This window comes from Sceloporus occidentalis, unplaced genomic scaffold (assembly GCF_023333645.1).
Source record: "Sceloporus occidentalis isolate IW3139 unplaced genomic scaffold, rSceOcc1.0.p SCAF_5, whole genome shotgun sequence".
NCBI classification, from domain to species: Eukaryota; Metazoa; Chordata; class Lepidosauria; order Squamata; family Phrynosomatidae; genus Sceloporus; species Sceloporus occidentalis.
In genome coordinates this window covers 33,653,992-33,669,858 of record NW_028316985.1, presented here as the reverse complement: position 1 = coordinate 33,669,858, position 15,867 = coordinate 33,653,992, and the positions used below count along the sequence as shown (strand labels likewise).

Sequence of the window (15,867 nt, the reverse complement as noted above, 5' to 3'; positions counted from 1 at the left end):
TCACTTTTGGATGCTATTTAGAGAGAAACTGACTCTTTTAGTTTGTCCCGTCCCCAGCAGTTTGGAAGGGCCCAATCTGATTTTATACTGCTCAGTCCTTGAACTACAGTGTATAAGCAAAGATAGGGCACACGTTTGTAGCCAGAGCTTGGAAGTACATGTTCTCTCTTATCTGGAATTCCAAAATATTCCACAATCCAAAATTGTCCACATGGGCTGCTGAGATGGTGACATCTTTGCTTTCTGATGGTTCTGTGTAGACAAACTTTGTTTCATGCACAAAAGTATTAACAATACAGTCAGCCCTCCTTATAGGCAGGCTTGCCTTCTGCGGCTTTGAGCTTACCCGGAAGGCAAGCCCCGGCAGAAATAATGGGGCGTGTACTAATGCTGCGGGTCCCATGTGCTGCTGCGAGCATGCACCCCATTATTTTCTATGGGGCTTGAGCATATGCTCTTTTCCCCATACGCTGAGGTGGGTGGGTCTGGAACAGATCCCCATGTATGGGGAGGGCAGACTGTATTGTGTATAAAATTACCTTCAGGCTATGTGTATAAGGCATATATGAAACATAAATGAATTTTATGTTTAGACTTGGGTTCCATCTCCAAGATACCTCATTATGTATATGCAAATATTCCAAAATCTAAAAAAAACCCCAAACCTCCAAAATCCCAAACGCTTGTGGTCCCAAGCATTTTGGGTAAAAGAGACTCAACCTGTAATAAGTTTAAAGTAACTCATTGCTTATGTGGGGTAATAATATCTTAAAGACTGTTGTAACAACCAGTAACATGGTTACTTTTGTGTTATGAGTAATCATTTTTTTATTACTTACTGGGTGCAAAAATATTTTGGGGAAAATTTTAGGGGGACCTTTTCAAAGGTTAGAACATTTTCTTCCTTTTTTGGTAGATCTTTTGAAGATGAACTAGTAACATATAACATAACATGTTACAGACATGAACAAGAACACAAATCATGTGACACAATAGTAAGAAACTATATCATAATGATATCCCCCAAATAATGAGTAACTTATTTTTTATTTTATTTTAAAAAGCAATTTTCTAAGCACATGAAGCTTGGAAATTATTATTACAGCTCAACCCAAGAACATACAATGTCATTCATTTTCAGTAGTGGAAATTATTATTGGAAAAATATTTCCATAGTGTTTGGGCAATGAAAGATTACTACGGGAGAGGTAAGGTTGAAGTGGTACTGGGGAAAATTGCATTTCCACCTTTCCTCTCAATTGTTTGGTTCCAAGTCTGAGGCTTGACACTGAACACAGACTGTAGGGCAAGATCTGCTACAGTGTAAACTCTTAAATAATCTCACTCTGGCAAACACAACAGTCTCTGCATTCTTTCTCCCACCCTTCAGTACTTGCAAGATATGGAAGATCTGCAGCTGAAATACCAGACTCTGCAGAAGAACTGTGACCTATACAAGCACAGAATGAACACTGTACTGGCTCAGTTGGAGGAGATTGAGAAAGAAAGAGATCAGGTGAGTTGCCTTTTTAAATAGAGTTATTTCCTTCAACTAAGGTGGTGGTACTAAGTACCCTAGTTCATTGGTATAATTTCTTCTGATAAAACAATCTGTTGGATGTGAGTAAACCCCATTTCAGAGTTCATGTCTTCATGAGGTGAGGCTCAGAGAATGAGAGAGCAGGGCCTGGCATTTATAGGGACATATGCATACAACAAGGATATGCCAGTATATGCATGGACACAGCCTCAGATTTTGAGCACTTGCATGTTCTGAACTGGTGAGAAGGGCACATCAAGAAGCTAAGCAAACCCTCTGATTACTTGAGTTGATGAAGAGCTGGCTAGGGAACTGAACAGAATTCTGGTGTAGAAGGTAACCAACAGGCAGTTGGCAAGGAAGATGTCTGGAAGCATACATAATCAAGTGATTTCTTGAGTGACATCAGTTGCCAGATTGGGAGAAGACTGTGGTCTTTGGAACTATATAGTGGGCAGCAGCATGGGATTGGCTCCCTGAGATCACCTGACTCCTGAATAGAGGATTCTGGTTCTGAGATTTTGTATCCTGGCATAAGTTGTCTGCATTTACTGTTACCAGTCAGGAATCTCAGTGGTGTTAGGTAAGACTTTCACTGGAGGTTTGCATCCTTGGGCACTTGGCCAAAACCTGAGCATTCTGGGATCTCCAAACCTATCATGATGCTACTGAGGAGGGAGGAGGTGAAAGCTGGGACTCCCTAGAAAGATTGTACCCCACTCAGTCAAGGCAGTGGTTCCTCCTTTCTATTAATTCAATAGAGCAGGGTCAGGGGGAACATATGACCCTCCAGATGGTGTTGGACATTATCCATGGCTATTTTAGCTAGGCATGTAGAGAGATCTGTAGCACCTTTGAGACTAACTGAAAGAAAGAAGTTGGCAGCACCAGCTTGCGTAAAGTCTACTTCCTCAAAGGCTGATTTTACAGACTAGCATGGTTATATCTTTGAATTCTGCATTGACTACAGTTTATGGGAGTTGCCTTCCAATAGCTTCTGATGAGCTACAGTAAGCTTCCTCTGTGGTTACTAGAAACAGAACAAATTATGCAGATAACAGAGGTTAGCATTTGGAGGAGAATACATCATGTGGTTTGTTCTGCCTGTAATCTCATTTGGCCGAAACATCTCTGCCTCTACACCAGGAGTGTCTTTCTTTCAGGCAATCCAGAGTCGAGATGGCATTCAACTGCAATATTCCCAGAGCCTCATTGAGAAGGACCAGTACCGCAAGCGTGTTCGGGCCTTGGAGGAGGAGAAGGATGAATTGCTGAGCAAACTTACACAGGCAGAAGGCAAGATTGGCATTCTAGAGGCACAGATGCAGCGCTGCCAGTGCACACGAAGCCTGGCAAAGAAGGTGTGTTTAAAGAGGAAACTTCTAGCACAAAGTAGAGAAAAGGTTGATATCTTTTTGGGAGGAAGAGAAACAGAAGGCAGCCTAGCAGTGAATGGGGAAAAGTTAAAATTGTAGTAAAAGGACAATGGTATATTTTCTGTGTTGAAGAGACAGTTCTGGGTGTCTAGGGACCACTTCCACACCCCTTTAGATGTTGGCAGGAGCCGAGGTGGCAGAGTGCCAGTACGTCCCTTGTGGCTTCGTTGCTGGCCCGGCTCTCTCCCCAGGGAGGGAGCTCATCTGGCAATGAAGCCACAAGGAGCAAGCAATGGGGGTTAGGGTAGGCTACTGCCATCACTTTCCCCTCAGCAAGCCCCTCTCACTGGGTGTCACCAAGCCTGCTGAATGCCATTGTCCATATCTTGGATGCCACAGCAGAGAAGGCCCTCTCCAATGTCCTCCCACAATGTATTTCCCTGGCTTGTAAGATACAAAGTTGTGCCTTTCCTATAGATGGCAATTCTAGCTGATCTGAGGCCAGTGTCTGTTCTGGGACCTAAAGCAAATACAAAATTGGTCAGATGCCCACTTTTGCAAAAAAATATTTTTTATGTTAAACAGTAAGCCCCTTCATCTGTCTAGAAGGTGATTTGATGCTTCTGGTGAAGGCAAATTCTCTATTTTATGGCCAGAAAAAAGACAGACAAGGCAGCCATAAAAATAGTGTTGGAAGGATCCTATCCTAGGAGGTGCTTACTGTAGCTCTAGGAAGTGACTAACTGGCTTGTAAATACCATGCACAGTATTAACCAAAGCAGCAAAATTCTGCATGGGTTCTGACTTTGGATTAGAGAGTTGGCATTGTTAGGCATCTGCTGAAGCCACAGTACAGCAGCTCCGCTCTCAGCCCCTGAAGCTCCTACTGGCCTTGATACTCTTATTAAGTAGGACTCTGCTCAAGTCCTGCAAACTCAGAGCTGTGGCTTCATTGAGCCTGTTCACCTGTAAGTTTTCCTCTTTTCCTACTGCCTCCCACTTTACTAAGCATTTTTCAAAAACAGAGTCCTAAATATATGCAAACATGTATACATCCGTAGGATAAAGGCTCACTGTGTTCAGTGGCTCCTGGCTCCACTGCAGGGTTCCAGCCCGAGAAGAACTGTAAAATCTTGGGGTACAATTGTCATCAGAGTCTCTCTGTGTCAATATGGGGGCTTTTCAAGTCACTGAAGGAATAGTCTTCTCTAGAGCCAGCTAAGAGATTTTATTGCCTGTGACATAGCATAGTCATCCCCCTCACCCCTGCGGTCAGGCTATGTAGTGCTTAAATTAAGACAGGTTATTCTGGCACATTGCAGAAAAATTTTGAAAGGGTCTTTCCCAATTCCTGCCAGTAAAAAAATATTAACAAGTTAATTAATGAAGGAGTCGCTGCTATTTCATGACATCCTTGATTTATTACCTGAGGTGGCTGCATCCTTCCGTATAATAGTAGGGCTGGCACCATTTTTCTTTCATGGTCTCTCCTTTCTTCCTCCCTAGAATTATTGCTGTATGTGGGTTGAGGATGAGCTTTCAGGTTGGAGTGGGACTTTCAGGCATATTTAAGCCTCAGTACCTCTTTTCTTTTCAAAAGGATTTCATATATGTTCTGTGACAATTTGCTTTTGTTTTCCTCTTAGATGTGTTCCTCCTCCTATTCTCTGTGTTCCATCCTCAGTAGCACTTGGAGCATGATAGAAAAGCCTTCAGCTGCAGAGGATGGGATGGAAGATACACCAGGCATCCTGAACATTGCATTTCCTGGGGATTGTACAAGCCAGGAGGAGGTAAGAGGGGAGTTGTATAAATTGTAGTTTGATGGAGCCATACATGCGGAAAGACCCAGCTTTAGTCACCTACATTTTCTGTTAAGAAAGGTCAGGTCACAGGTGATGGAAAAGCATACCATTGAATATTTCACAGATGAAAACTAGAACATGTCTGGCCAAGCAACATCAGAGTGTGGTGAAGATGGCAAAAGTTATTAATGAGGAAGAAATATAAGCTAGGGAAAGCTGCAGCAGTTTATTTTACCTGAGTCTACAAGTAACTCAACTCTGTTGAGTTAACTGTGTGCACTTTAACTGACTTTTGCATTTTGAACTCAGTTTATAGCAATAAGCAGAAGACAAAGGGGGAAAGTGGGAGGAGGACAGAGAAACTTGAATATTTGAAAAACTGTTCAAAAAGTGGGACAACAGAGGATTAATTGGGACTGTTTAACCAAACTGGGCAGTTGAAGGGTCTGGAAAAGACCTCTACCTGAGTCTTTGGAAAACTGTTGCCAGATGAGCAGACCACAGATTGGTAAAGATATGGTTGTGTTTACAGGTCACAGGATCCAGATAGAGAAAAGATAGGGAAAGTTAGGTCCATGTGCTGCATGCAACCCCAACTCCTGTTATTCAATAGTTATAGGGCTGCAGGGCATTCTCTAAGCCACCAGACTACCTAAAATTCAGATATAAACTGGCTATAAAACATGGCAATTTTGCCACCCCTCCCAACCAGTAATCCTCCTAAAGCAAAAAGGCTGAAAATAAAATGAGTAGTGATATTGCATTAGTTCCTGTTTCAGTTTTGTGCAACAGTTTGGCTGCTGTGTGCATGTTCATAAAAATTGGCTACACCACTGTTGTAGTTGGCCATCCTTGAATAGACCAAAAGACCATAATTTTGTTAGTGAAGTGTATATGCAGGATTTGTGTGGACTTTTATTCTACCTACAGCTTTTCCAAATGAAAAGTTAACACAAGATCTATAAAAAAACTTAGAGAGGATTTAAAAAAGAGAGAAGGAAAAAATGCTTCCGTAAAGCGTTGGTAACAGAGAATTTGGGGCTGATGGAAGGATGAAAATAATCAATTTGTTTATTTAAATATTCATATTCTCCCTTATATCAAGATACCTCAGGCTGGATTGCAGATAGCATTAAAACAGGTTAAGCAGGTTAAAAACATAAGATAATTTAAATTAGCTAAAAACATAGTAAAAATAAGATGAGTTTAATTTTTAATTTTTTTAAAAAAAGTTTTAACAACTAAATATAAAACAATCTTTGAGCTGAATAAATGAGGTCTAAAAGCTTTGCTAAACAACCAAGTTTTAATTTGGTGCCTAAATGACATGAGTGTTGGTGGCAGTTGGTCCTCCAGGGAAAGAGCATTCCACAGTTGGGGTGCCACAATTGAGAAGGCCTTCTTCCATGTCCTGGCACAGCATATTGACCTTACTGGTGGGATATGAAACTCTTAATCCTTGGGCAGGCAGATATGCTGTAATCCCCTATTATGAATCTATGATTTCCACACTTTAGTTTAAAAATTCTTCACAGCTATCCAGTTTTTGTCCAAGACACGAAGGCTATTATCTTTCTCTGCATTACAGTGAACACTGAGATCATGACAAAGATAACACTTTCACCTTATTACTCAACATCTCTATTATGTTTATTGCTTGTTTATATCCTGCCCTATCCTAGGAGTTCAGGTTGGTTATGAGCAATTTTGTTACTGATTTGGATTTATGTGCCTTAAAAGGCTAATTTAAAATATCACATAAACAGAACTAAGAAGAAAGAGGTGGGGAGATAGAATGTTAAAATGTGTGAGTCAGAGGTTGTTTGAAATACTTCACACATCTCATCTTGTGTTCACAGCAAACTGTGAGCTTTATGATTAGGGTTAGGCTCATGTGGGTATTCTTTTTGGCTGTATTCAGTTCAGGGTTGCATAAGTGGAGTTCTACAAGTGTAACTATTTCACAAGGGCCTAAATCCCATTGAAAGTTCCAACTAGAGTAGAATAATTGAATTAGATGTACCTACATGTTGATTGCAACAACTGATTGAGTTTGCACTGGTTGGGACTAACAGAATTTTCTCTGTGCAGTTGTTCATCCATGGATTCATCAAGCATTACATTGAGGTCACTGTTCATCAGTGCCCTCAGTGAACCACTTTATTCAACAAGGTTGCAGAAACCTCCACTGTGTGTTCCCCATTGCACAGTGGAACAAGTACTTTGGCAGATACATATTTGGTTGAACAGTGTCAGTATCAGTAGAAAATGGTATAGTACAACTACTATGCAACTGTGTGTATAGATTTATATTATACAATCAACATATAGTGCCTTGGCCTTAAAATTAATTAAGTTGGGCTGCATGACTGTGTGCCTTTTCACACTACACAGTAAAAGCACTATTTTACTTTAATTGCTATGGTTCCATTCTATGGCATCTTGGGATTTGCAGTTTAGGGAGGGACATTTACAGTTCTCAGCTAGAGATTCCACTGTTTCATCAAACTACAAACTACAAAATTCCATAGGAAACATTGATGGCAGTTAAAGTGGAATTATAGCACTCTAATAGTGTTAAAGGATCCTGTGATTTAGGATGTATAGGCACTTATAGCAGCCTTCCACAGTCTTCCACTGATTGGCATAGGTAGGATTGAAGCTGGAATCCAATAGACTTGGTGGAGATATACAGGTCTTATTATCCACTTGTATCAAGCCACCTAAAATGGTTGAAGTGGGACTTGTACTCTGTAAATCCTGGCCCAATCCTGTTAAGCATGTATGTTCAAATGTAAGTTGCAAATGGAAGTGATGCTTTCATTACCCCCTATGTAAGCAGCTGTTTGTGGTTCAAATCAAGCAATTAGATTTTCTAAGGTGGTAACAGTCTGTGCGTATAGTTTGCTGCAGTGAAATATTGGGCCTGGGGGGGCCAAAAACGTGGCAAAAATTCTTCTCATGAGCAATTTGGCCACCCAATTAAAAAATATAAAAATGAGGGTGAAATTTGACACTTTCCAAGACCTCCTGTGGGTTCAGGGTGGCCTCCTCCCCCTGTCCAGGTGCCCATCCCTGATTTAATCAGTTGACAGTCCAGTTGATAAACAGTAAAATTCAGAAATGTGTGCAGAATCTGTTTTGACTCAAGGATTTTCTTTTCATTTTTTTCCTTCAGGAAGTGACTCCAGACAGAGAGAAGGAAATAAACCGTCTTTCCATCTTCCCCTTCCCACCCTGTGCTGGTTCTATCCTTCGGCGGCAGCGTGAAGATGGACCAACTCCCTTCAAGAGGTGATGCCTAGAATTCCCAGTCGCTTGAAATGTGTGATGGAATTTCTTCTTCTTGGCTTCCTGAATCTTGGTATTCCAGAGATTTTCTGGGCTGCATATAGACCTGAAAGTGTGTGTGTACGGGGATTAAGCATGGGTCTGTTGAACTCAGGGGCATATGATTGGAATGCATGCTGTAAGATGGAAGACACTCAAATGGAGGAGATAATAGCAGAAGGTGGGAGGGGGACAAGGAGAGTTAGGATTATTTTTGTAGAAACTCTTTTGAGGTTTCATCAGTTACTGTAGATTCCTGGCGTAAAGTGTGTAAGCTTTGACTTCAGAAGAAGAGAGAAGGCTATTGAATTGAATATGATGTCTATAGAATAAGAGAGTAGCACTTTGGCTGTAGTTGAGGGGCAACTGTCAGTAAATGTAGCAGTGACTTCCAGATCCTGTATCAGTGGGGGAGTGAATCTGCCCTGTGTATTAGTCTGTACTGTAAAGAAGCCGCCCAAGGTGCCAAATCCCATTCCCCAAACAGGTTCAGCACCTTGGACAACTCCTTTAAAGTTAAGTCTAAAACTAGGAGTGGCCCCACTGACAAGGGAAACACCAGCAGCCACTGGTGGGAGGCCCTCATATCTAAAATGAAGTATGAAGGCTGGCTAGAGGGGTACATCACTGAAGAGCATTATTATAATGAGCTGAAATAGCCTGGTAGATGATGAAGCCAAGCAAACTCTGGGATGGATCACTGTGTGGAATCTTCAAGGAGGCTACTTGGAAGGAATTTGTGCTGAACTCAGAAAGTCTCTTATGTCTATACAAAAAGGTAATTTTGACTTTAAATATAATAATTTAAGCAAACAATGTTTATAATTGGCTTATAAAGCATAATTATGATACATTTATTTTAACATTAAATCTGAGTTAAGGAAGTTTAATATTTACATTTAATTAAAATATCTAGTTATATGAATTTTTATTTTATTTTTTTAGAAAATTACACTGCTTTGCTTTAAATATGTGACTTCCCCCTTTTATTTTCATTATTTTTCTCTGTAGCTATAAAAACAGCTGAAATACTTTAACAAACTCTTCTGGATTTAGGACATTTTACAGCAGCCTGTCCTATTCCTGTTTCTTTTTTTCATTTTTTAAGCATTTGACATTATGCCCATGACTCTCTGGAGCTTAACTTGGAAAAGTGTTTTTGACTGCAACTTCCAAAATCCCCCAGACAACTTGGCCAGTTGTAGTCCAAAAAAACTTTTCCAAGCTTTGTTTAGGTTGCTTAGTTATAGATATACTATCTCCATTCAAACTTGGCTTCTGATTCTTCAGACTTAGGCCTTCGTGCTTCACTCATCCCGGAAGAGTGGACATAGCACTGCTCATGTGTATGCTACTTGCACTCTTGCATTCCATTCAGTGCAATCCTTATAGAGCTGTTCATGGGAACTGCTGAAGCAGTCAACAGTAGGGCTCTGGGAGTTACATATGAGCTGAATGATTAGGAAAAAAGAGAAATTTAATAACAGATTTAACATGCATGGTGGGTATGTCTAGTCCATGACCTTAATGTGGCCCATAATTTAGTCAGAATCTGGTGTGAGAAGGTGCCTCCAAACTCTACCACCTTTTAGCTATCAGGATGATGGAGAAGAATCACAGCTGTTGTTTCTAATCAGTGACTGGAGATAAAAGTGGTGCAGATTCTTCTGTCTACTGCTCTCCAGTGTGGAAAGCTGGAAGCCCACTTTTGAGAAAAAGGCTGAATATAAAAGTGATTGATTGGTTGGACTGGTATTTTCAAGCACTACCTGGGTCTCAACCTTGGGACTTAGATCACAACCACTAACTGAGAGCAGTGGGAGCTGGTGAGTTCTGTGTCAATGGGTTTGTGAATCTGTTAAAAAGTTTTGTCTGAACTTAAACTAGCCAAGTTGCATAGTAGCCCAAAGGAGTGCAGAACCCTGGATAGTTACTTGGATAGCTATCTATTTGGACAGAACCTTGGGTAGAAGTTTGGACTAAAATCCAGAACTGATTCACCACCCTATCCTCTCTCTTTTCCCATGTTTATTCCAGAGAGTATTAGTTGCCCTCTCTTCTGTCTTTCCCCATGTGGGTTACGGCTGCTTCATACATCCAAGGAAAGACTGGAGGGGTGAAGTAGGGAAAGAAAGTGCCCAGCTGCATATTGTTCCCCATTTGAGGAAGACAATTTACAAAAATTCCCAGAGCAGATTAGGACAAGTGCTCTGTAGACCTGTACACCATTCTTTTAATTGGAATATATTTAACAGGGTTGAGTTCTACACTTCCTGTCTCATCTCCATTTTAATCTAGCACTGGAGTAATACAACAGACTGGGTGCTTGTGGGAGCTTGGGACCAGTTTGATTGCTATTTTCCCAGCCTCTTTCCTGCCTACTTTCTATTCTAAAACAGAAAGTATTCAAGTGAGCAGTTAAAATCTCATCAAGTTTTCATCACACTTAACACTCACGAATCAAGATGGACAGGGGAGCAAAGGGACCCTGCTCAGAGCTGGAAATGAAAGAAATAGCAGTTTTAATTCTAGCCTGGTTCCTCAAGCATCACCATTCTGCCTCTGCTGTTTTCACTATATGTAGCAGTGCTCAAGAAAGCTCCTTGTGAACTACAACTCCCAGAATCCCCCAGCAGTGCTAGCTGGGAGTTCTAGGATTTGTCATCCAGAAAAGGGACTTTCTCAAGATGTGGTTTATGCAAAGGCACTGTGATGGGAATGTGATGGGGAATTAAGAGTTTCTACAAAGTTAGTTCTACAGTGAGTTGAACAGAGAGGTAAAGCTATACTCCTCTGCTCTTGGGTAGAAGAAAGAGGCTGAGTAAATGTGAAAAATGTAGAAATGTAAACATATCAGATAATAGTGCTTGTCATTATCTTTGAAAAAACAGTGTAAGGGTATGTGTGAATGGGGCAGGGGAACAAAGCTCTGATACATGTAAGAATTTGAATTAATGTCACTTTCTGTATATTTCTTTGTGCCCTCAGTCAGTCTTACGGATCTTTTGGCAGCATGGAAGACTTAACAGGTATTGCTCATATTATTTCATTTCTCTTTGAAAGAAGCATTGAGAGGACTGGGGTGGGAGAGAGAGTGACTTCCCCCACCAAATCAGTTGCATGACTGTGTTCCCACAAGGGGGTGCCCTTGCCCCACACTTGTTCTACTAGCTCTGGGAACACCTCCAGGGGCTCACCAACCCTCATGCATGCATGCATGGATGCCTCAGTTCTTGGGTGATTCCAGTCTTGTGTGGTTAATTTATAATGGATTTTTTTTTTATTTGACAATTCGATTCAGTTTCAGAGGAGTAGGAAGAACTGCAATTGATAAATGCTTCAGCTTCAGGCCGTTATCGGTTCCTCTTGACAGGCTGTAAATCTCTAGAGCATGTCTCACTGTATATCTTGGGCCTGGCTAGATTTGTGGCATTTTTCTTTACCAGTGCATTTACCCAGGAGGATTGGCTTATGTGCAAAAGACTGGCTTCTGCATTCAGATGTTAAAGATAGGGGAGAGTTGCTTAGGGCCCATTAAACACATAGCAGAATACAGTTCACATTTCTCCTGCTTCCTCCTTTCTTGGAATCCAGTGCAGATATTCAATGGAATGCAGAAGATGTTGTGCTGAGTAATACATTTTTCAGGACCTTATAAATAGTGTGTGTGTGTGTGTGTGTGTGTGTGTTAAAGTTACCTCTGCTCAAAGTTACTTTTTTGGATTACAATCCCAAATCCCCAGACAGAATGACGATGCTGGATAGAAGAATTCTGGGAACTGTAACCCAAACAAGTAACATTACCAAGCTCTGTTCTGCTGCAGGGAAGCTACTTGCTTATGACAAGACCTTGCATGGCTCACCTAACAAATACCCCAGCTATGGAAGTAGGGGGTAATTGCCTGATCACTTAATGAACCCCCCCACAAGTAAGACGGCAGGCACATAGACTCACTCTGTGGGAAACACACCTGTGTTCTCCATCTCAGTACTCTCCAAACTTGTTGGATCCAAATGTCTACAAACATGGCTAGAAGCTGAACATGATGAGAAATGTAGTCTGGCAGTTCTGACTGAGGATGACTGGCTTATATGCCTGGCCATCACCCACATGGCTGGATTGTTAAAAGTTACCCCAATTATATGGGAGCTACTCATGGAAAAGATTCCTGTTTGGTCTTTTCCTGCCCCATCTGCTTCAGCGTTCTGATCTAAATCTGCTCAGTTCTCTTTAAGAAGCTGATTAATGGTAAAACCCTGAGTGCTGTGCATGGTAACTTGCTTTCCACTCTTTTCTCTTTACAGGAAGCATCACCACTACAGTCTCCTCTGCTAGATCCCCTTCTTCTTCTGGCAGTGCACACACAAGGGCAAAGTCAGAACTCTGCTTATCCACTATCTCTAACCAGCAGGAGTTTTCCAGGAGGTCTGTTTGCCTTTTGTCCCCCATCTCCCAATGGTTTCTAAGAGCAGCTTTATGAATTCAAGTGCTTTAGAAGATGAGATAATCAGATTGGAAGAATTGGCCCAACAAGCATAGCTAGTGGCAAACAAAAGGAATTGTGGCTCTAGTATTTCTGCAATGAATGCCATCCTTTGCCTTGGTACATGGGAAATTCTGGGTGATGTAGTCAAAAAAGTAACTTTTCCAAGCTCTGGGTAAGGCACTGTGGGTAAGCTTGTGTGGTCTATGGCCACTATTCCATGTCATCCATTTTCAGGACTCTTCTTCTTCTTGCTTCTGGGACCTATACTGCTGCTGCTACTGTTGCTGACACTGTTCCCTTGCCTGTCCTTGATTGTGAAAGTACTGCCTGATAGTGCTGCCTGACACTGAGTCAAATTGCCTAATATTGAGCTGCCTGATATTGAGTCAGACCATTGGCCAATTTCATCCAGTAGTGACTTTTGAGTAAAATTGTGTCCCTTATATAAAATGGCAAAATCAAGGTTTGGTTTTGGGAATTTATATAATTTTAAAATATTTGCAATCTTGGATGCTTGAATCCATGGATAAAAAATCTAAATATGGAGGACTGACTGTGTCTTGCCTTTTTCTCAGACTGAAACTCCAAACAGCTTACATATGAGGGTCATTCAATAAATACTTAGCCTACAAAAGAAAAATGAAAATTTTGGAAAAGTGGCAATTTATTTTTCAACATAGTCTCCTTTTAGCTCGATACACTTGGCCCAGCGATGCTCCAACTTTTTTAACCCGTCTGAAAAATACATTTTCCTGAGGTCTGCAAAATAGGTCTCCGTGGCGGCGATGACCTCCTCATTCGACCCAAATCTTTTCCCGGAGAGTGACTTTTTCAGGTTTGGAAACAAAAAGAAGTTACAGGGGGCCAAATCTGGAGAATACGGTGGATGGGGCAGCAATTTGTAGCCCAATTTGACCAATTTGGCCATAGCGACCGTGGAGGTGTGAGCCGGCGCGTTGTTGTGGTGGAACAGCACTTTTTTCTTCGCCAAATGGGGCTGTTTTTTCTTCAGTTCGGCGTCGAATAGGCCCAATAAGTCGGCATAATAGAGCCCTGTGACTGTTTTACCCTTCTCGAGGTAATTGATGAGGATCACACCTTGTGAATCCCAGAAAACGGTGGCCATCACCTTTCCGGCCGATAGAACAGTCTTCGCCTTCTTCGGAGCACGTTCACCGGGTAAAGTCCACTGTTTCGACTATTCCTTGGTCTCTGGTGTGTACCAATGGATCCATGTTTTGTCAACGGTCACGAAACGATGCAAGAACGCCGCCAGATTGTGCTTAAACAATGCCAAACACGTCACCGATGTGGTCTCATGGTTGTGCTTGTTCTCCAGTGTGAGCAAACGTGGCACCCATCACGCTGACAGCTTTCTCATGCCCAGTTCTTCATGTAAAATATGATGCACCATTCCTTCTGTGATGCCTACAGTCTCAGCTATCTCTCGAACCTTCAGTCGGCGGTCTGTCAACACGAGATTGTAGATTTTTTTAATGTTTTCCTCTGTAGTAGCCGTTTTTGGGGCACCTGAGTGTGGCTCATCAAAAACCGACGTGTGGCCACGATCAAACTTGTTGAACCAATTCTTGATGGTCGCCATCGAAGGAGAAGAGTCACCGTACACAGCATCCAAGCATTCTTTGATTTCGCTGCGCGTTTTCCCTTCCAAAAACAAGAATCGAATCACTGAACGATACTGCTCTTTTGCCATTTTTGTAAAACCGACCGACATGCTTGCTTCCAAAGGCTATCAAAACAAAACAAATGAAGGGAATTGACTGAAACTTTGACAGTAGGCTTCTAAAAGAATGTACTGCACAATGGTAAAACTCTTTTGTAACAGCAGCGCCATCGGGTGGTGAGGCTAAGTACTTGTTGAATTACAGAGATGAAAAGTTCACATCATTAAAATAAATAAAATTTAAAATTTAATTGAACTACCAGTAGAGTCAAAAATACTTTTAAAAGGATATCCACTGGAAACACAACAAGCAGACATTATTATTGAAAACACTTTCTTCATAAGTAATCAGTACACCAAGGTCTATTGAAACAAAACAGTCTTCTTCTTCCATTAGTCGGACACTGTGATGGGGGCCTATCTAGTTTCTCTAGGAAAGTAGTTTCAGAACTGGGGTGTAACCCCAAGAAGGTTTTCTCCCATTTTACCACCAGTTGTACTTGTTGGGACTGAGAGAAGAGCCATTTAGGATTTTGTAGGAAAGAGCAATGATTACAGTTAAAGTAGTATGAAGTGGTTATAACTGAGTAACTCATTCTATAGTGCACTGAATGAAGTGACACTACATTGGAAGGGTTATTCCAGATATTTGAGATATCCCCTCCCACCACTTTGGGTAATGGAGGAAAGCAATTGATATACTTTTTTTTTTCCATTTGGGGCTATATGACTTATTTATTACATTTTATAGACCCCTTCAATAAAAAAGTGCCTAGGGCAGTTTACATAAAATGGAAATGCAAACATCAATTGAAATTGAAGTAAACCACTTTTCCTCCAAAGCACTTTCCTCTCTTTTTATATCATAGAATCATAGAGTTGGAAGAGACTGCAAGGGCCACCCAGTCCAACCCCCCTGCCATGCAGGAACTCTTAATCAAAGTATCCCCAACAGATGGCCATCCAGCCTCTGCTTAAAGACCTCCAAGGAAGGAGACTCCACTACACTCCAAGGGAATGTGTTCCACTGTCAAACAGCCCTTACTGTCAGGAAGCTCTTCCTAATGTTGAGGTGAAATCTCTTTTCCTGGAGCTTGCATCCATTGCTCCGGGTCCTAGTCTCTGGAACAGCTCCCTCCTCAATGTGACATCCCTTCAAGTATTTAAACAGGGCTATCCTTCTCTTCCCCAGGCTAAACATCCCCAGCTCCCTAAGTCATTCCTCATAGGACATGGTTTCCAGGCCTTTCGCCATTTTAGTCGCCCTCCTTTGGACACGCTCCATTTTCTCAACATCCTTTTTAAATTGTGGTGCCCAGAACTGGACACAATATTCCAGGTGGGGCCTGACCAGAGCAGAATAGAGTGGCACTATTACTTCCCTTGATCTAGACACTATATGTCTATTGATGCAGCCTAAAATCACATTGGCCTTGTTAGCTGTCGTATCACACTGTTGACTCATGTTCAGTTTGTGGTCTACTTGGACTCCCAGATACCTTTCACATCCTGACAGTCAGTGACGTAGCCGGGGGGGGGGGGGGGAGTCCATGAGATCCAGACCCCTCTTCTGTTAATTTATTCCAGCTGCCCTGGAATACAATGAATGGTGTGCGCCTGTGGTGTGCATGCGCCACCGGGCCCA

General features: G+C 41.7%; 1 protein-coding gene across 1 annotated transcript in view; it reads left to right on the top strand.

Annotated features, from left to right (window-relative positions):
• Positions 1-15,867, top strand: part of CARD10 (caspase recruitment domain family member 10) — an 81,991-nt gene that overhangs the window by 31,383 nt on the left and 34,741 nt on the right. The window contains exons 9-14 of the mRNA XM_089528116.1: positions 1,391-1,516; positions 2,704-2,901; positions 4,563-4,709; positions 7,900-8,015; positions 11,040-11,080; positions 12,357-12,477. Of these exons, the coding sequence (XP_089384242.1) occupies positions 1,391-1,516; positions 2,704-2,901; positions 4,563-4,709; positions 7,900-8,015; positions 11,040-11,080; positions 12,357-12,477 (749 nt within the window). The remainder of the gene's footprint in view (positions 1-1,390; positions 1,517-2,703; positions 2,902-4,562; positions 4,710-7,899; positions 8,016-11,039; positions 11,081-12,356; positions 12,478-15,867) is intronic.